This window comes from Prunus dulcis, chromosome 4 (assembly GCF_902201215.1).
Source record: "Prunus dulcis chromosome 4, ALMONDv2, whole genome shotgun sequence".
In the NCBI taxonomy this organism is placed as follows: Eukaryota; Viridiplantae; Streptophyta; class Magnoliopsida; order Rosales; family Rosaceae; genus Prunus; species Prunus dulcis.
This window is the reverse complement of record NC_047653.1, coordinates 4,066,674-4,086,880: the sequence shown is the minus strand read 5'-3', so window position 1 is coordinate 4,086,880 and position 20,207 is coordinate 4,066,674. Positions and strand designations below refer to the sequence as shown.

The following is a 20,207-nucleotide window of genomic DNA, read 5'->3' as shown; positions in this document are numbered from 1 at the left end:
ACACGAAGTGCCAATCTACGTGTGTATTCATAATAATGCGTACGGTCGAATGACCAAAATCAAAATCAAATATGTAAATCAGGCCACATAAAAGGAAAAACAATGTCATCAATTCGTATCTGATGGTAAAATTAGACTACTACCAAAAAGTTGAAATCCTATCAACTCATAAACTAATAATCAATAAATAATGAAAAATAATCTACTTCTTTTGCATATGAAATAGATTTGTTTTCCACTAAGTAAACCAGCTAAAATGACTACACCCGATGCCGACAATCCTTTTTAATGGATAATCTATAAAAACTAAAAAAATTGACTAAGATTCTCAAAGAAAACTTAGTACGCCCTGACCTTGGAATAGGTAGCCTTTCCTCCTCCTAAACTTCTATTATTCAAATAACATGTACGCAATTGACATATATGAATTAAAATTTTCTTCGAACATTGCACAACTATAGGGATAAAATAGTTAAAATCAAATTTACAGTATCATACTCCACTAGAGCCTGATATTTGTTCAGATGCGTACAAGGAAAAGTTACATAGTTTCAAAATAAAAAATAACACAAACTCAATTGAAATTCCCATATATGGGTTCATGATTTCAAATCTGAAAATTGAGTGAAAAACTGAATAAGAACAAGAAACTGACCTTGTTGAAGTGCGAGGGAATAAGTCGCTTTGGATTTTCGCTGGCTACGCCGGAGTCGGAGTTGTTGTTGCTGCAACAATGGGAGGAAGCAGAGCGTGGGGGCAGCGGGAGGAAGAAGAATAGATTTTGGGTTTTTAGTTTTTAGTTTTTTCTTTTTTTGTTAAGTGAAATTTAAAAGGTAAAAGAAAAAAGATATTTTAAAATAAATTTTGCTTAACCCTTAAATTAAATTTAAGAATAAGTAACCACAAGTCTCTTGAACCCTAAGGTCCAAGAGAATGGAACTGATATGAATTAAAATTTTCTTCGAACATCACACAACTATAGGGATAAAATAGTTAAAATCAAATTTATCTGAACTTTAGTGAAAATGAACAGAACTACATGAACTATTTTTGTAATTTACCTAATGAAAATATTGAAGTGCCCGAAATGACCTCAATGTCCTCGGAGGACGTCTTGCTCTTGCAATTCTATTTAACGGAAAGGAGAAGCAACCAGAAATTAGGAGAAGAAAGAGCGGGGACCTGCCTTCGTTTTTGAAACCTTTGAAGGTTCTCTCCTCTCCTCCTCTTTGTTCTTTCATAAAATGGAAGGCGAAGAGGGGCCCACCGTAACCGTCGCCGCCCCCACCGCCACAGCCGTCATCAGAAGCACCGACTCGCCTCCGCCGTCTCTGACGGACGGTTCTGATGTCTCACCCGTTGGATCTCCCGATCGCGTCTCCTCCGAGATTCAACCACAGCCTTCCGACGATGACCCTGATCAATCGTCTGGGACCAGCGGTCTCTCCAATGACCTCAAACAGAAAATTATTAAGCAGGTAAGATCTCTCTGTCTCTATCTCTGAATATGTGGATAATGAACCCTAGGAGCTTAATATCTGTTTGCATTTAAAAGGAAATATGATTTGGAGCTGATATTCTGAGGTTCGAAGAAATTTATATTCTGTGTTTTATTGATTATGAACCCTAGAATCGCATGCTCCCTCCCGAATGATTGAGTAGCTTTAGGATTTTTTGAAATTATGTTCCAAATTTGTATTTGTTTTCATCTGTATTCGAGAACCCGTCTAGCAATGGTAAAAGAAATTATCAAAGTTATTTCGGAGACAAGTTGCTTTCCTATGTGTTATGCATGCGATAAGTGAATTTGAATTCAGTGGTTATTTGAATGCACTTTTTAAAGCCGTTTTATGTGCTAATTTTCTGGTAAAGAAAGTAATGTGCTACTTTATTTACTCACATTGTTCACCAACCGTTGCACTTATGAAAACCTAAGATAGGGGTTAGATTAGAAGCTTGGGACCGCAGGGGAGAGAATAACGAGTACTTTCAGTGTTGTTGCTCTCGAGCTGAGTCTAAAGTTTGACTCATGCCGAGCTTTAATCAAATGGGGAGGTTAAAGTTTGATTAGTAAGTAAAGCTAAGCGACAATTTGAATTAAAAGTGAAGGGAGAACAAAAATGAATTATTTGTCATTGACATTGTAACGAATTAATGCTGTATTAAATCAAATTTGTCATGTAATTCTTTTTTATTTATTTAATGTTCTTTGTGGTTTTGCAGGTGGAATATTATTTCAGTGATGAAAATTTGCCCTCTGACAAGCATATGTTGAGTTTGATTAAGAAGAACAAAGAAGGTTTTGGTGAGTAGTTGGTGTTTTTATTCAACGTAGTTTTTAGGAGTATGATGTTTTGTACAGAACTGAAACTTGCATAACTTTTCGTCTGGTCTGATATCCCCCTTACATTATACCAATCTTTCCCGTGTCCCACAAGTGGCTTCTTAATTTTTAACTAATCTTTCCCTATGCGTTATAATTGTTATTGCTAGTTTATTAGTATTGCGGGGGTGCTTAAATTGTACAGTGTCAATTATGTTAATATTATCTGGCAATAGTAGAGTAGAGAAGATGAAGGTGATGAGTAAAGCAGGTACTTCTGACATGTTGCCTTGCCTTGGTGTTTTCCTGGTGCAGCTAGATTTAGCTGTGCCGAGCATCTGTGGTTGGTTTTGAATGACTATCAAACTTACTGCTGACTGATTCCTTCTCTATTCATCAAATTCTATTGCGAGAGCAGTTTTAGGAATTAGAAACTGATTCATTCCATTGGTTATTCCTTTTTTTCAATTTAGTGTAGTGTTGTTGATTTATCTTTCTGAGATAGGGGGTGATTGCTCCTCTAGTGGCAGCAAATGAGAACTGGCCCTCTTCTCTTTCAGACTTCCTTATCTTGTTCCTCCATGTGTGTTTGTGTGTGAGAAATCTTTTTAATACAACTAGCTGCAAACCTGTGTGTTGCACTGTTGTTTTGTATTGTTCAATTTGTTTGTTATGTGGTGTTCAAAAATCTTAATTTTAACAACAAAACTCGGTTGTCTCCTTTCCTTAACTAGTAATATTTATTTTGTTTTGTAACAATGCTCTAACTTTTGGACATATCTTCTTGCAGTTCCTATTTCAGTTATTGCTTCTTTTAGAAAAATGAAAAAGCTCATTCGAAACAATTCACTAATAGCGGCTGCATTGAGGGAGTCTTCCCTCCTTGTAATATTTCTTCTTTTGTTCTCTTGTAACAATGTAAGTGCCTGTGGGATGATGAACATGCTAACTTATAAGCATTAATTTGCCATATTGTAGGTTGTGAGTTCGAATGGGAAGAAGCTAAAACGGCTTCATCCTCTTCCATTACCTGAAAACAGGGATGCAAAGGTATTCTCCAGAATTTCGTTTATATATATGCATATGTTTTTTTGAATTTGGATATATTGTTTTTAGAAATCTTTAAGCATCTGATTTTGGGCATTATAGTGCACTGTTTTGGTAGAGAACCTACCTGAGGATCATTCAGTGGAGAACCTCAAAAAAATATTTGGTGAAGCTGGAAAGTATGTTTTATTTTTTTCCCTTTTCTTTTCGTGCTGTCAGATTACCGTTTTCTTCAATATATGATTAAGCATACTTTTTAAATTTCCAGTATAAAAGATGTATGCATACTTGACCCCCATGCCATAGAAGCATCAACAAAAGGCAGCAAGGCTGAGAAGCTGATCAGTAATAAGGTATGGTTTTTAAAACATATGTGCATGCTAGTTATGAAATCTGGAGAAATGAGGAATTGATGAATGTCTTGGGTGTTTGTGATTGGGTGGTGAATGCCTTATGTTGAATGTGTGGGATGGTTACACCTAACTGTTTAGGTCTAATGGGATGGTTACACCTACCACTGTCTTTATACTTTGATTGAGGTCTTTTTTTCTGAACACATCATGAGATTTCTTGGCATCCTTTTGTAATGTGTCTGATTCTTTACTGAAGTTGCATGCTCTAGTGGAGTATGATACTGTGGAGGCTGCTGACAAAGCTGTAAGTATCTTGTTCTTTCCATCACCATCATCCATTTGCATTGGGCTTTATAGCTTGGATATTTAGTCTTTACATTACAGTTTCTTTCCTGGTGATTTGCGTTAGGTCACAACTTTAAATAATGAGGAGGACTGGAGAAATGGCATGCGGGTGAAGCATCTTAAGCAAATGGTAAATGGTTCTGTTATTCATTTATTTAAAATATTTTTTATTTTTATTTTTAACATTTCGTTCAGGGCAAGAAGAGGAATTAATGTTTGTTTTATTTGCATCAGGGGAAGTATGGACAGAGAAAACAAGCCTGGAGGGGTTTTGACTCTGAGAAGAGTAGTGGTAACAGAACTTCTGATCAAACAGGAGGTGAGGAGAATCATAATGCAAGTGAGCATCATAATGATACTCGGACACCTGACGATGAGGTAAAGTGGTGTTGAATTCTCTCATGAGCAGTTGTTCATATTTACTTTCTACTGGAGTCCTTGATTTTTTATTTTTTTATTTTCAAACTACTGGAGTTCTTGATTGAATTATGAACATGTGGTTTTCAGTTCTAAAGTTCTTTTTGCTTTTACCATTCTAGGATGGTGAGAGAGTCCCCAAGGAGAAAAATGGGCATAGAGGTCGAAATCGGGGCCAATCAGGAAGGCAAAAATACCGTGTCACCAATGGGTTTGGTATGTTGGTGAGCTACTTTTTTGAATTGGTTCCTTTCTTTGGGCTAATCTAACTTAAACGTTTGATATTTTGTTCCTCCCTAGGTCACGGAACCAGTTCGGCTAATCATGGGATTGAACCTTCAAAGCCACCACCTGGCCCGAGAATGCCTGATGGAACCAGGGGATTCACAATGGGGCGTGGTCGGACTCTGGGCGCCAACTCCAATCAGAGTTAGCAAGTGATTCAATTACCGGATCTTTGAGCGATTTTGTGTTTGACAACATTTTCCGATGTATGTGTGGTGTGTGTACTACTGGTGCTGGCGGGCTATGTGAATATTTCATCAATCGGCACACGAATTTCTGTTGAATTTTAGTTGGGTTTGTGAATGAAGCAAGTATTAAGGTGGGTAAATGCAAAACCATTGTGGTCGTGTTGCACGCTTTTCATTTTGGAGCCATTCCAAACATGCAAGACAAATCAAAGATTGGGTGAATGTCTCCTAGTGAGAGAATCTATGACATCATATGTTCGAATCAAACGTTTACCTAATCCACTGGTAAACTGGGTGGGACTGAAACTAACACCATGACGCATGGATTGACAACTGGCCAAATTGAAAGGAAATTACACCTACAATAATTGAATTTCTTTTCTTCACGACAAATAAATTAACTCAAGTTGGGAAACAGATTTGAGTGCTTATGATATTTTGGTAGTATTTGCGACAAAACTTCCTCTATTTTCCTAATTTTAATCTTTATGATATTTTGATAGTATTTGCGACAAAACTTCCTCTATTTTCCTAATTTTAATCTTTATGATATTTTGATAGTATTTGTGACAAAACCTCCTCCATCTTCCTAACTTTAGCAGAAAATAGCACTCAAATTCGTTTCCTTGAACCCAAATTTGAATTCACTTCATCCACTATTAGAGTAATTTAAATGATCGGCTGTATGAAAAAATAAATCAACTAGAAAGTGACATTCACAAATTCTCTCTCAGGTGCCACCTGGCCCACATCTGATACGCCATCCCAGCTCCCACGCTCGACTTGGCGCGTCAAAATAGTCAGATTAAAAACAGAAAAAACGTTGCGAGAATTTCAAAGTCTGTATTTTCACTTTTGCTTTCCCTCCGGCCTAAAGCTACAAATAGTTTCTTTTCGTTTGGTATAAAATGCCTGAAAACTCGAATATCCCTGACTCCAGTTTTTAATGGCCTTCCCAACCTCTTCAAGATCTGAACCATCTCTCCTCCTTCCATTCTCATTCTCACCAGCTTCTTCTTCATCGTCGTCTTCTTCTTCTTCTTCAGAGCCATGACATCTTATTCTCCGACTTTCCGCCATCTCTCTCCTCTCCAACTCTCTCGCTCGCACAACTACTGCTCACTCTGTACGGTCCCTCGTCTTGGATCCGTTTCGGCCTTTTCGCCCCAGAGTTACGATCTTAAGGTCTGTTAATTTTTTGGCATCGCCGATTCATTTCTTTTTTGTTTTCTTTGGTTCAATTCGGAATTTAATTTCCGTTTGGCTGAGAAAGTCAACTTTGAGGATTTTCAACTGTGAAAATTTTATTAACTGGTGCTCATTTAATAAAATTGTATTGCAGTTGATTGGACCAAGTTTCCGAAGGCATGGGCGCCGCTATCGTTATAGTGATGTTGATTTCGGGGCCTTTGATGCGGTGAGCTTATAATTCATGGCCCATATGCTAACTGACAATGATGACTTCTTTTTCTTGTTTGTTCATATTGGGTATCTTATTCTGTTTACATTTAGAATCAACTATCAAGTTTCTTTCTTTTTGGAAGGTTTTCAATAAATTCTCAATTTTAACAGAAACCTACGTTGGTTTCTCCAATACAAAAAATGCAAACCATTATTGTGATTGTTGTGACACCATTAATTTGTACTTAAAGATTAAATCGATCTATAGGATGCAGCTGATGTAACACCACTTGATGATTGGGGAAACCATGAAGAGTCTACAGGGTACATGATTTATTCCAGCGGTGGTGAAGATAGTGATGCAGAGTTCGTTGTAACTCCCGTGGCCGATATTGATTTGCCTGCCATCACTGTATCAACTAATGAGTCTCTAACTGTGACTGCTCATCGGTTTGCATTGCTTGGGAAACAGCGTAAGAAGCACAGGCAAGTAGGTCAACCTTAGGAATTGGCCGTTTTGCTTTATTATGGTTGGATTTCAAGAAATGGAATTCTAATGAAAAGCAAGCGTACTGGATAAAGCTATGGTATTTTAAAGTTGTTTGAGCAAAAGTCAATGATGTAATTGTAGTTAGTGTGTCAGTGTTTGGTTTTGTGATTGTGCTTATTTAAAAATTAAAAGTTTAAAGTCAATGGAGCCTAGCTAATAAAATAATGAATCCAAGGGAATGTCCTCTCTTTTTTTTCTTTTTTTTTTGGGTACAATGGGAAATCGTAAATCTTTTACTGTATGGGAATCTACTCAGGTTGTTAGATTAGTGAGGTGTCTGCAGCCTTCTTAGTTTGATGGTCGTTTACACTCTACATTTGCAGGATCAGGAATGGAGTATTACTCAACACTGGACTGATAATTTTCTTAGTGGTGGTGCTTCTATATGTGGATTGGTGTGCATGGCGGATTGTTAGACTACCTTTGTCACCATTTCACTTGACCTGCCCCTTTTTCATATCAGCCGCTTTAGCTGCATGTGCGGGATATGTTTGTGTACCATTTCTCTATGTCTTGAAGATTCGTCAAATTATCAGGATAGAAGGGCCTGTAAGGCACTCCTTAAAGAAAAGAACTCCCACTATGGGTGGACTATTTTTTGTACCAGTTGGTGTAATTGTTGCGAAATTCATTGCCGGTTTTTCTTCTGTCGAAGTTTCTGGAGTAGCTCTAGCAACTCTTGCATTTGCTGCAATTGGGCTACTTGATGATACATTAAGCCTCATCAAGAACCATAACACTGGTTTATCCGCATGGACAAAAATTATTATGGAGGTAAATTTTTCATCAAGTTTTTCTTTCTCAAACTTTTTGCGTATTGCTGTTTAAAAAAAATAGAATTGATTCTAAGTTCTATCAAACTTTTGAGCAATATTTAAGTTATGCTAATTTTACAGGTAGCTGTTGGAATCTGGTTTTCATATTGGTTGCATACAGCAAAAATATCATCACCCTATGGCATGTATATCTTCTTCTAACTATTTTTCTGATGGTAACGCACATTTCTATTCTTATGATGATGAGTTTGCAAGAAAATATAAACTTGTGTTTGGCGCTAATTATCAGTCTGACAAAATAGGGCGTAGTATGTGAATTATAGTTGCTGTTATGCCAAATTAAATACATGGATTGGCCTAAAAATCATGAGATTTAAGTGAGAAACAATCTGCAACAGGATGTGCATAGCAGAATTTTCAAGTGTGAGATATTGTGTTTATTTTTTAAATACATAAGATAATTCGTTTTACAAGTGATGAAACTTTTATAACTGTAGCATATGTGTTTGGGCACAATAGAAGATACTGAACTAGAAGCAAGATTTAATAACTATTATGTTAACCTAAACACTGTGTGAGATCATAACATCCTAGTATTTATTAGAAAGTTTCATAGATGTAAAATACAATACACATGGTTATAAGATAAAAAGCCTAATGGAGAATGTGCAATTATTTTGGGAATCTCGTACTACCGGGTATATTTATAAATAAAATCAATATTTCTTTATATAGCACTGCCATTGATTGAGAAAAGACAAAACATTTTGACAAATGCTTTAGACATGGTACTTTTGCTCAAGTCGATCTTCTGTTTCTTAATGCAGGAAAATGTTGGTTCCTCTACCTGCACTGGGCCTTGTGTGCCTGGGTAAATGTTATCTGGTGTTGGCCTCATTCTGTTTTGTTTCTATGGGAAATGGGGTTAACTTAACAGATGGTCTTGATGGGCTGGCTGGAGGGACTGCTGCGTTGGCTTTTATAGGAATGTCGATCGCAGTGCTTCCAGTATGTTCTGGTCAGTGTAGTAGTCATTATGATATTTTTAATTTGTTTGTAATGCAGTTTATATGTTGCATGTGATAGGATAATGGTGTTTTTTAATCGATGAAACATATCTAAACGGCATGCAGAACAGGATTATAATGTGGCCGACTTTGATATAAAATCACTTTATGGATTCATTTTTGATTTCTATCCTCTAAATCAGCATGTGAAGTCGCCAATTTGCTCAACAGCTTGGCAGCTAATTACTTGTAAATTTGCTTTTCGTTTAGTGGAGATAAGTCCTCAATGTTTTGTAGATTATTATTCAGAGTGAGAGCGCAATGGTTTGCATTCTCAATCATTGCTACTGCAATTGTATATGTTATGTGTTAAATAGAAGATTATCTTTTGCAATTTGGTTGCATCATCACTAGCACAATCCCACCAAGGGTTGGATTATTAACTCAACATTGTAAGCTTGTCAATGATTAAGCAATTGAATTCTCTTTTCTGCATAATTCTAGAGTGCTAAGTATTGCATGCCATATGAAACAGACCTTGCTGTATTTGGAGCATCAATGGCAGGAGCTTGCGTTGGTTTTCTTTTGCACAATCGATACAAGGCATCTGTATTCATGGGTGATACGGGATCTTTGGCACTAGGCGGAGGGTTAGCTGCAATGGCTTGTTGCACAGGGATGTTCTTTCCATTATTTGTTTCATCTGGCATCTTCGTCGTGGAAGCCTTATCGGTTATTCTGCAGGTTTGTTACCGATCACATTCAACTAAAACCTTTCACATTCATAGATTGTTTTAAGGTGCAGTGCAGCTTATCTCTGGATTGATATACTGGTGTGCTTATAGGTATTGTACTTCAAGACAACCAAGCGCATGCATGGAGCTGGTCGTCGTCTCCTTCGAATGGCGCCGTTTCATCATCACCTTGAACTATGTGGGTTGAAAGAACCAGTCATTGTTGGTGGTGCATACGTTATTTCATCCACATTGGCGTTATGCGCTGGCTATCTGGGTCTGATTTCTGCATAACATTTGGATGATGGACAATGGACTCCTCGTTGTTACCATTCTTTGTAGTTACTTAGGATCACTAAAATTAATTCTTATATGATGTAAGGTTTATTTATTTGTAATTCAACAGCTTGCTCTGAAAATAGAGTATACTTACAAGTCAAACCCTGTATGCCAATTTTTTGCTTAGAAGACTGAATACCAGTTGTAGTTCTATACGTTGATCACAAGTATATTTGACAATTCGTAATTTTTTTTTTTTTTCAAGCCTTTTATACAATCAATTTTTTGAAAATTATATCTTCAAGTTCAAATGTGAAAGACCATTCGAATGATTTGCATGTCAATTTTCTTCGATACAGCCTATTATTAGATGTGATTAAAAACAATTATTCTTGTATCCGAGGTTACTAAACATCTATTTTACACTTCGGAATTTTTTTAAAGAACCTTTACACTTTTTTTATTTGCCTTTTCAAACCTTAACACTAAAAATTTTATACTGCCTATTGGTATATAGTAGTTTCACTTATTGTTTTGCAAGCACCACTAGACTAAACTCTATCAAGTTTTAAGAAGAAATAATTATTGAGTAATGCTACACTTACCATATTTTTATCCCACATTTCTATACCATATGATATGACATGTCCATATCATACGCCATATTAATTAAATAAATAAAGTGTATTTTAATAAATAAAATTAGAGAAACAGAAACTAGTATTTTACATAAGTGGTATGTACATATCAACTACCACATCATGTGGTATGAAATTATGGTATAAAAATGTGATAAGACTAGTATTATTCATAATTATTTGTCATGCATAATATTATCCTTCGGGAAAAAAATTAAATATAAGTAAAATTATACGGGTGCCAGGGGGGCAGCCTACTAGGAGGAAAACTGGAATATCCAAAACAAAAGGTGAATTATTACAATATAGCATAAATCAAAGGGCTATTACTGTAAATTCTCAAGTCTTTACGCCATCTCACAAAACCCTAAAAATTGTTCTCTGATATAAAAGCGAAGCAGGCACAAACGCCTCAGTCTTCTCCTTAGGGTTTTTATAGCTGACAAAAGCGCAACAAGAGCCTCCTCGAAAACCTAGCACCCAATCTCATCACTTCGCAGCCATGGTAAGCAAATCTGAAATCCAACCTATGCTCTTTCATGTAGTATGTCTCAGATTGATCTGTCTGTGTGTACCCAATTCATTTTGTGAGGCTTTATGATGTGTGTAAGACCCCAGACGTCCATCTTTTTGCTGCTAGCGTTTCAGATCCAGAAACCTTGTATATTTTTGTGTCATTTGTGAGGAAAATTGAGATTTTGACTTGCCTTTCAAATGCATTACCTTTTTGCAAACTTTGCAAATGGAAAATTGCATTTCGTTTTTATTTTCGTTGTTAAAAATATGATTATCTGGTTACTGTTTTTATCAGGAAGAAAGCCCTTGGACAAATTCAGATTAGTCAGTCTGGGGGTCATATACCTAATTGGTGAATAAATTATCCAAATTTGTTTTATTACCGATAATGTGGTATTTTACTTGAGTTGGAGTCAATATGTGTGCTTACTTAGCTTTGAGTCAATTTCTAAGCGTTTGTTATGTTGCAGAGAATTTAGTATGATTATCTCATGTTAGTGGATTTGGTTTCATATATCTACAACGCATACTAATCAAGTTATGACATTTTTGTGTAAAAAAAGCATTTTGTTTTGTTTCACCTGTAGCACTTGAGAAATATGAAGAATTCATATTTTGATTAAGTTCATGAAACAGCTAGCTGTGCAGAATTCATTTTTCAGTAATAGGAATATATTTTTTGGTCGGAGGATTGGGAAATTAAACTTGTTTGAGTTGTTTCTACTGCTAGAGTGTTCTTGTTTCAGTTTCAAAAAATGTTGTTATTGGTAGTGGATGGTTCAAATATTTATTTTTGTTTTTGTTTTTTTAATCAATGGTAGAGCTAGTTCTTCCTGATTTTGACATCTTTTTGAATTTATGATTGCTACAGTCAAGGAGGAAGGTTAGGGAGCCAAAAGAAGAAAACGTTACACTTGGTCCTACCCTCAAGGATGGAGAATATGCCTTTGGTGTGGCACACATTTTTGCGTCATTTAATGACACATTTATTGTAAGTGAACTTAACTTTTGCTTGGTATGATGTGTATAATTTATTCTGCTTTTTACTTTGGTTTGTAATATTGGTTTCTTGTTTGATTTTCAGCATGTGACAGATCTGTCAGGAAGAGAAACCTTGGTGCGCATCACTGGTATGGAATTTTGGTTTTCTAGAAAAAGATATGCTAAATTTCATTTTTGGACACCATAGGCTCATGCTGGGAACTTTTTGGTAGTTTTATAAGTTTTATTGCAAATAAATTATTATGCACATAAGGTTGTAATATACTCCTAATTGGAGCATGACGAATTTTGAATTCTTTAGTTCTTTATTTGTAAGTAGTGTTCTCTGTCATTCTGTTGGTTGCTGGATGTGACATCTATGAACTGGATTCTATAGTGTGGAGAAAAAAAAAATTGGTCGTAGGTTCTACCTAGGTGATCACTATGTTTAGATGTTAAGTCTTATGTTCAATTTCATAAAATCTCCCTTCTTTAAATGCAGGTGGTATGAAGGTGAAAGCTGACAGAGATGAGTCTTCCCCGTATGCAGCTATGCTTGCAGCACAGGATGTCGCACAGAGATGCAAGGTCTTGGTCTAATTTCAATATATAGTTTGTATGCATGTTCTTTGCTTTTGATTTCTTTTTTTCTTTTGCTGAAACAAATAACCAAACATTTCTTATAAAGCAATTGATTTGGGCCATTTTCTTGGGTCATTTGTGTGCATTATTACAAGCTGCAGTGCAGTATTATTATTTTGTTTGCCTTCTGCTGTTGCTTCATAAGTGTAACTTTTGATAAAGCAGGAACTAGGTATTACTGCTCTTCATATCAAGCTCCGTGCTACTGGTGGTAACAAAACCAAAACCCCTGGTCCAGGTGCCCAGTCTGCCCTCCGTGCCCTTGCTCGTTCTGGAATGAGAATTGGTCGTATAGGTATACACTTTTTTTTCTTGAAAGACTTATTATATTACCAAAGTTTGCCAATTTCGTATCTACTGAACAAATTCTTATAGCATGTTTACTGTATCATGCAAGCATCCCTGAAAGTATTACTAATGTCTAGTATTTTTGTCATGCAAATTCTTAGTGGCATGATCTTTATAATTAGAGCTTTGTTTAGTGTATGTAGGGTAATACTGAAGTCTGGTTGTCAAAATTAACCTAAACATCCGACAAAAAAATGCAGAAGCTGGTTTTTGAATGTTTATTCTAGCTGATGTTTGAAGATGATTTTTTTTTTTTTAAAATTCTACAACATTCTTTGTATACATTTCTTCCATAACAATTTTTTTTTTTTTGAAACTATTAGACTTGTTCTTGTGTAATTTATTGATTTGCAATGCTGACTTTTCTGTTTTTAATTACTAATTTCAGAGGATGTGACTCCAATTCCTACTGATAGCACCCGTAGAAAGGGTGGCCGAAGAGGAAGGAGGCTGTAAAGCTTGCACTTCTTATCTGGTCAGACCTGTTTGTCATGGTGGTTGCTGGATTATGGGTCTCAGAAACTAGGAGCTGTTACTTTCAGTTTTGAGACTAGCTTTTGACTATGTGGTTGCTAAAGATTTATATTTTCAATTAATTTAGAAAGAGTTTATGAGACTCTTGGAAGTTTTTGTTTGTTATCCGTACTTTGTTAATGTGGTCTGCAATGAGCTATCTTATGGCACGTTTTTGCACTCTTTCGTGTCAATTTCCTTTCCTTGTAGATGCTCGTTCAATCTTTGCATTAAAATGTTCTATAAGTCATCTTTGCATCAAAATTGCGCATTGCGACCTACCTTCAATTGAATTTGGTATTTAGTTAGTATACATACCTTTTCTAAGTCATCTTCCCCGTATACTACGTAAATCCCCTGCTTCATCAAGCCGCCCCGTTACAAAAGTTTCCAAACCCTAGAAGAAAAATAGAAAGGGAAAGGACAAGCCGCCCTGTTACAAAAGTTTCCAAACCCTAGAAGAAAAATAGAAAAGGAAAGGAAACCTGGGAAAGACTAGACGACATGTGAAAAGGAATAAACACCACCACCTCCATCCTAATCTGTTACAAACAGAACTTCTCACTTCTACCGCTATCACCAACATCATCAATAATATTAACAGAGAGAATATACCCTTGAAAGAGCAATACCTGAAATAAGTATACTAAATTGATATGACATCATTCTTTAATCCATGATCACATCTCAAAAGTCAAAACAATACCCTCAAAGGTAGCTGGAAAGATACATTTGACCTATTAGCATTGTGTCGTGATGGGAGGAACAATGATCAGCACATTTTCATTTCTTTGGACAACTCCCATTACTATAACTGTGCTTCCTTTTTTAATGTACCTGATAATAACAGATCCTTTTATCCTGTACTTGAACCGGTTTTGGTTGATGATCTTTCGTTTGGTTTTGATTCAACTTTGTAACACGCTTCACTTTGGACCATGGGTTTACACTTGACTTTGGAGAAGCCCATTTTCTCGTGGATGTGAAAAGACAGTTGCCTTTTTAAATTTCCCACGCATTTTTGTTTTCTGTTTTTGCATTGTCTTCTTCTCCTCTCACTGCATGGGGTGTCTCGTTATTTTAATACAAAGAAAGTGCTGTGCTACCAATCATACGTCCAATTACGTTTTCAACTAGTATTCATTTCCCATTCAATTTTCACAATTTCCTTCTTAAACAAATTATATTCATATAATTGAGATTCAGTTATATTTGAATCAGTAGCTCACAAGCGAATTGGACATTCTGAGCCGTTGAACCTTTATGACATCAACTGCTGGAGTGCCCGTTAGCATTTCTCGTGAAATTTTCACAATGTCCAACTGCTACAGCTGGACATCTGCCCCACTACTCCGCCGTCCAAGCTTAATAACTGTAACAACAACACACCTCTCTCTCTCTCTCTCTCTCTCTCTCTCTCTCTCTGAAATGAGTCAGCGTCCCAGAATCAAGAAGCAAATGCTGTCTCTTCGTACCCAAACCTTTTCTTCTTAGACTCCCCTTCCTTTCTATGTATATATATCCACTCCCACGCATACACAGAAAAGCCCTCAAGCAAAGAAAATGAGCTCCCTCTTGAACAAGATGATGATCACTTCACTCCTTCAGCTCACCCCCTACCTCCTCTCCCTTCTCCTCTTCCTCCTCCTCCTCGAACAAATATCCTACCTCACCAAAAAACGCACAGCGCCGGGCCCACCCGTCGTCCTCCCATTCCTCGGCAACGCAATCTTACTGGTCCGCAACCCGACCCGCTTCTGGGACCGCCAATCCGCTCTCGCCAAGTCATCCCCACTCGGCTTCTCCTCCAACTACGTCATCGGAAAATTCATCCTCTTCATCCGTGACACCCATCTCTCGCACAAAATATTCGCCAACGTCCGCCCCGACGCCTTCGCCCTCGTGGGCCACCCCTTCGGCAAGAAGCTCTTCGGCGACCACAACCTCATTTACATGACTGGCCAAAAACACAAGGACCTACGACGTCGTATCGCCCCCAACTTCACCCCTAAGGCCCTCTCAACCTACACCGCCCTGCAGCAGATCATCATCCTCCACCACTTGCAAAACTGGCTCCGACTCTCCTCACAGGCCCGACCCGACCCGATCACCCTCCGGTTTCTCGTCCGCGACATGAACCTCGAGACTTCTCAGACCGTCTTCGTCGGGCCCTACCTGGGCCCCGCCGCCCGCGAGAAGTTCAAATCCGACTACAATTTGTTCAACGTCGGCCTCATGAAGCTCCCTATCGACCTTCCCGGCACCGCGTTTCGAAACGCTAGGCTCGCCGTGAGCCGCCTTGTCGAAACTCTCTCCTTTTGCGCCGAACGGAGCAAGGCCAGAATGGAGATTGCAAATTCCGAGCCTACTTGTCTCATCGACTTCTGGATGCACGAAACTGTTCAGGAGCTCCGAAATGCAGCTCAGGCAGGTTCCCCCGAACCGGCGGTCGTCAGCGAAGTCGAGATCGGGGCGCACCTCTTCGACTTCCTCTTCGCGGCTCAGGACGCTTCCACGTCTTCGTTACTGTGGGCGGTGACGCTGCTCGACTCGCACCCGGAGGTTTTGGCCAAGGTCCGGGAAGAGGTAGCCGGAATTTGGTCGCCGGAGTCGGACAGTCTGATCACGGCGGAGCAGCTCTCGCGAATGAAGTACACGCACGCGGTGGGGCGTGAGGTCGTGAGGTACAGAGCTCCGGCTACTATGGTCCCGCACATTGCCTCAGTTGACTTTCCGTTAACTGAGACGTACACGATCCCGAAGGGCACCATTGTGTTCCCCTCGGCTTACGAGTCGTGCCTTCAGGGATTCAGTGATCCGGAGCGCTTCGACCCGGACCGGTTTTCCGACGAGAGGCAGGAAGACCGGATTTACAAGAGGAATTACTTGGCGTTCGGGGCGGGGGCCCACCAGTGTGTGGGCCAGAGGTACGCTTTGAACCATCTCGTCCTCTTCATCGCCATGTTCTGTACGTTGATTGATTTCAAGAGGCAGAGGACGGACGGCTGCGATGACATCGAGTTTGTCCCCACCATCTGCCCCAAAGACGATTGCAAGGTTTTCTTGTCCCCGCGGTGCACACGATTACCTTCCCTGTAATTTACCTTGATTGAAAAGTCGAAAGTACCCTCGTTCTAATTTGTTCGTTTTAAGGTTTATTTTTCATTTTAATTTTTTTTGGAGATGTCGATTGTTGGGGTGTATAGATCCTAGATGAGAAGAGATAGAGAGCCACAATATACTGTTGGGGTAATTGAGTATTTTACCAAGAAGATAATCCCTTTTAATGTTATTTTATGGGTGTTTTTCTGGTTATGAATTGTGATTGGCTGGCTTGGCTGCCCATGCAGATGCAAGTGTGATAGTTGGCACGTTGTGCAGGAAGACAAGTTTGACGAAGACTTTTATTTTTCCTTTCTATGTCAAACCTTGACAAAATTTCATCTCAACTTTCCGTTACTATCAATTTATTCATATTAAATTCTTAACATATTAATTAAATCTGTTATCAATTTATTCGTGACATAATAAAATGCATTTACTTATTAATACTATATCATCGCCCTATATTATAATATTTAAATTGACTCAACAATGTAATTTTCATATTCTACTTATTTTCGTAAAAAGTTAAAACACATGATAATGCGTGTTTGTTTTGGACACGGTCACAGTATAAGGTCAAGTCAAACTTCTTATGACTCTGGGCAGATTGCACTTGAAAGTTACCCCCTGCCAATTGCATCGACAAGTGAACGGTTTTCTGATTTAGGTATGGGATAATGGGAGAGAGAGAGAGAGCGGTGAAAGATTTGTGCATGTATGCCATGTGTAGTCTAAGCTCTTATTACAAGCTTGAGCTAGCTAAACCCTAAACTAAGCTAGTAGTACTGATCACAGTATTTGATTTTTGCAGCAGAAGAATAAAATTTGATTGGTTTAGATCCAGTGTTTAGGGTGTGCTTTGCCTACTGGCTGATTAGCAGAGGAAGTCTTCTTCTCCTTGACAGATTTCCAGGCATGCCACGATGGATGAAAAATTCTGGTTAAGTCTGCTAATAGCCATTTTAGATAATGCTTAGACGGCTAACATAAAAAATTCTGCATTGATTTAATATAGTTGGAGGTGCTGTTACAATATTTGACTGAACAAACTGAAAATGATTTTATAAGATAAATTAAATACATAAAAACGTGGGTGATGAATGATGATGTTTAAGTGGCCCCTAACATGGATTTAGATTAATCTCATTTTCAAAAGTTAAACATTGCTGTCACAACATCATTTGCAATGACCTACGTGATGATAAATTAAGTTTGTATTTTTCTCTTTTTTTTTCTCCCGGATGAGAAGATTGTGCTTGTGTTCAAGTTGTCCATGATGTCGATGTTATTTTCAAATATTTTTTTTTGGGTGCATGTTTAAAAAATTAAAGGCTTGGATTCACTTTTACAAATTCAAAAACATATTTTAAGTCAAAGATCAAAAAATCCGTTTAATAGGCCTATTTTTAAAAATTCATATTTATAAAGAAAAAAAAACTCAAAAACACCCCAATTATTGAAAACAAAAACAATGGGGTTTCTTATAGTTTTTATCTCTCTCTCTCTCTCTCTCTCTCTCTCTCTCTCCCTCCCCTCCCTAGGAGTGTACAAGATCCAATCCAATCCATTCAAACCGACCGATTCAATCAAATCCAATCCAATTCAATTTTAATCGGTTTCGATGATTTGGTAGATTGGATTGGATCCCTAATTTCCAAAATCGACATGATTGGATTGGATGATGAATTTGCTTGTGAGGATCCAATCCAATCTAATTAGTTTCATGCTTATTTTGATCATTAGGTAATTGTCATTAAGAAAGTTATGAATATTTTAAGTAATTTGATGGAGTACTTATGTTTAATATATTATAAATCAAAATAATTTCCTCTAGCATTTCATTTATATTTTACATTTACATATATTAACGTGTTTGATTATATTAAACTTGACAATAAATATTGCATGTTTCATTATTATGTTACTTCTATATTTTTTATCTTTGAAAACGTAGAGTTTGCTACTTCTATATTTTCTTTACATGACTTATGTGCTTTCTCACTCTAGGTTTTCTATTATTTGGGTAAACTTAATGATTTAATTTCCTATGCCCTTGGAGCTAGTTTTTTTATTTGATGTGTCATAGGATTCTTGTTATATTCATACTCTTCTTGGTAAGAATGTTTTTGTGTTCTAAGATTGGAGAAAGAAAAGATTGATGAGCGATGCATACATGTAGAGGAGGAAGAAGGGAAAAAAAACTTCCAGAGACGTTAAGTTTAGGTGTTAGTCAAGTTAGGGTATTTTAATCATTTTTAATTAGAAGTAAATTAGATTTTTATTTTACAATCGATGTGTCTAATTTATATCCCTTGAATTAAATTTTAATGAAGTAGCATACGGAGAACAAAAATAAAGTAAATTATAGTAAAGAAAATTGTAGCAAAAAATTTGGATCCTTGTGAAATTATATCCAAAATTTTGACAATACATTGATTTGATTGATTGATATTATGTTTTATAGTCCGACAAGATTTCTATGAGCTACAAGCGGATCGTTGATTGCTCATAAAGTAAATTGCACGTTTTTTTTTTCCTTTTGGGTTGCCATAAATGAATGATAGATGTCATTTTAACCACATTTGTGTACATTAATTAGGCGAAAAGGGTAATTGCACACTGATGAAGTTCTCTTCGGTACAGGATAAATGGTGTTGGATCGTTGCATGTTGTGAGTGGCCTGGCGATCAGTACAATACAACTGGTTAATTGACCAATGATATTCTAAATTACTTTAAATTAATTTATGAGAGTAATAATTTAAACTTCAATGTAAAGAGACATACTTATCGTTCCGACAAACTGATTTAACTCATGTATGCTACTCATGAATGTCTAACAACTTAAAATCGTCCTTTCTCCTAAAAAACACTCTTAGAGCCTTTTTCACTTTGAGGGAGGAGGAAGCCATTGTTCTTCCCCCCTCTCCCCTCTTCTCTTCCTCTCTTCCTCCTTTCACCTCTTCCCTCATTTTCAGAGACAAAGGGTTGTCCCTATTTGTCTTAGTTTTGTTATGATTTTCATCCAATCATTAAAGGCGGCTGCGGCTCAACGTCGGATCTTCACCTGCATTTCGGCGTCGGATCTCCACCACCATCTTTTTTGCAATTTCTTTATGTTTGAATAAGTTGCAGAGACTCTTTGGGTTCTCTGTGTAGTTTTCACCTCTCCTTTTGTGAGAGTTTTTCATCTCTCCTTTGTGAGAGCTTTTCATCTATCTTTGGTGAGAGTTTTATTTGTATTGTTATGGCTTGGTTTTTTCAAGCTTTATCTCTTTTTTATTATTCTAAGTTTGCAATATTAGTTGGGATGCCTATGCCAGAGTTTCTTCGATCTTGCCTGATCGTTAGTGGAGACATATATGATTTTCTTAATTTTGATATCAGACCGCTCCGTTATTGTAATGGCCCTTTTATGGCTAATTTGTATTGGCCTTTTGTGGCTAGTGATTTTTTTGGCTGAATTATGAATGCAATCATAGAATTTCTCAAAAAAAAAAAAAAAAAAAAACTTAAAATTGAAGAGCCTGTTTGATAAAAATTTTATTTTTAGTTTTTAGTTTTCATTTTTTGTATTAGAGTATAGAGAAAAAACAAGGGAGAATGGAAAGTGAGAATGAGAGTGGAGATGAGATTGGGAGGGAAAATGAGAGGGAGAAGTAACAAAAATAAAAACAAAAACAAAAAATAATTTCAAATTGTTTTCACTTTCAAGTTTTTGTTTTCACTTTTATTACTCATTCCTCTCATTCTCTCTCTC

The 20,207-nt window shown here is 37.2% G+C and overlaps 4 protein-coding genes across 4 annotated transcripts; all 4 read left to right on the top strand.

Moving 5' to 3' along the window:
- Positions 1 to 1,067: 1,067 nt before the first annotated feature.
- Positions 1,068 to 5,133, top strand: LOC117624144 (la-related protein 6A). Its single transcript, XM_034355282.1, has 11 exons — positions 1,068 to 1,478; positions 2,224 to 2,305; positions 3,114 to 3,208; positions 3,302 to 3,373; positions 3,473 to 3,549; positions 3,639 to 3,723; positions 3,980 to 4,027; positions 4,133 to 4,198; positions 4,303 to 4,446; positions 4,608 to 4,701; positions 4,786 to 5,133. Exons 1-11 carry the CDS (start codon positions 1,245 to 1,247, stop codon positions 4,917 to 4,919), a joined length of 1,131 nt encoding a protein of 376 aa, XP_034211173.1. The 5' UTR covers positions 1,068 to 1,244; the 3' UTR covers positions 4,920 to 5,133.
- A 117-nt stretch (positions 5,134 to 5,250) lies between these two features.
- LOC117624143 (phospho-N-acetylmuramoyl-pentapeptide-transferase homolog) lies at positions 5,251 to 9,966 on the top strand. Its single transcript, XM_034355281.1, has 8 exons — positions 5,251 to 6,143; positions 6,301 to 6,375; positions 6,628 to 6,845; positions 7,233 to 7,683; positions 7,806 to 7,870; positions 8,513 to 8,703; positions 9,228 to 9,436; positions 9,538 to 9,966. The coding sequence occupies exons 1-8, from the start codon at positions 6,009 to 6,011 to the stop codon at positions 9,718 to 9,720; spliced, it is 1,527 nt and encodes a 508-aa protein (XP_034211172.1). The 5' UTR covers positions 5,251 to 6,008; the 3' UTR covers positions 9,721 to 9,966.
- A 749-nt stretch (positions 9,967 to 10,715) lies between these two features.
- On the top strand, positions 10,716 to 13,524 carry LOC117624618 (40S ribosomal protein S14). The gene is made up of 6 exons (XM_034355978.1): positions 10,716 to 10,848; positions 11,731 to 11,850; positions 11,944 to 11,989; positions 12,343 to 12,428; positions 12,648 to 12,777; positions 13,219 to 13,524. Exons 1-6 carry the CDS (start codon positions 10,846 to 10,848, stop codon positions 13,284 to 13,286), a joined length of 453 nt encoding a protein of 150 aa, XP_034211869.1. The 5' UTR covers positions 10,716 to 10,845; the 3' UTR covers positions 13,287 to 13,524.
- A 1,357-nt stretch (positions 13,525 to 14,881) lies between these two features.
- Positions 14,882 to 16,629, top strand: LOC117625864 (cytochrome P450 710A11-like). Its single transcript, XM_034357447.1, has one exon. It carries the CDS (start codon positions 14,907 to 14,909, stop codon positions 16,440 to 16,442), a length of 1,536 nt encoding a protein of 511 aa, XP_034213338.1. The 5' UTR covers positions 14,882 to 14,906; the 3' UTR covers positions 16,443 to 16,629.
- The last annotated feature ends 3,578 nt before the right edge of the window (positions 16,630 to 20,207 follow it).

What these genes read in the sequence shown, in the direction of transcription:
- LOC117624144 (XM_034355282.1), top strand. Translation starts at nt 1,245, where the DNA reads ATGGAAGGCGAAGAGGGGCCCACCGTAACCGTCGCCGCCCCCACCGCC. An exon ending in TGAGGGAGTCTTCCCTCCTT is followed by an intron (nt 3,209 to 3,301) that starts GTAATATTTCTT and finishes GCCATATTGTAG; the next exon opens with GTTGTGAGTTCGAATGGGAA. An exon ending in CCGTGTCACCAATGGGTTTG is followed by an intron (nt 4,702 to 4,785) that starts GTATGTTGGTGA and finishes GTTCCTCCCTAG; the next exon opens with GTCACGGAACCAGTTCGGCT.
- LOC117624143 (XM_034355281.1), top strand. Translation starts at nt 6,009, where the DNA reads ATGACATCTTATTCTCCGACTTTCCGCCATCTCTCTCCTCTCCAACTC. An exon ending in AGTGCTTCCAGTATGTTCTG is followed by an intron (nt 8,704 to 9,227) that starts GTCAGTGTAGTA and finishes CATATGAAACAG; the next exon opens with ACCTTGCTGTATTTGGAGCA. An exon ending in CCTTATCGGTTATTCTGCAG is followed by an intron (nt 9,437 to 9,537) that starts GTTTGTTACCGA and finishes GTGTGCTTATAG; the next exon opens with GTATTGTACTTCAAGACAAC.
- LOC117624618 (XM_034355978.1), top strand. An exon ending in CATTTAATGACACATTTATT is followed by an intron (nt 11,851 to 11,943) that starts GTAAGTGAACTT and finishes TTTGATTTTCAG; the next exon opens with CATGTGACAGATCTGTCAGG. An exon ending in ATGTCGCACAGAGATGCAAG is followed by an intron (nt 12,429 to 12,647) that starts GTCTTGGTCTAA and finishes TTGATAAAGCAG; the next exon opens with GAACTAGGTATTACTGCTCT.
- LOC117625864 (XM_034357447.1), top strand. Translation starts at nt 14,907, where the DNA reads ATGAGCTCCCTCTTGAACAAGATGATGATCACTTCACTCCTTCAGCTC.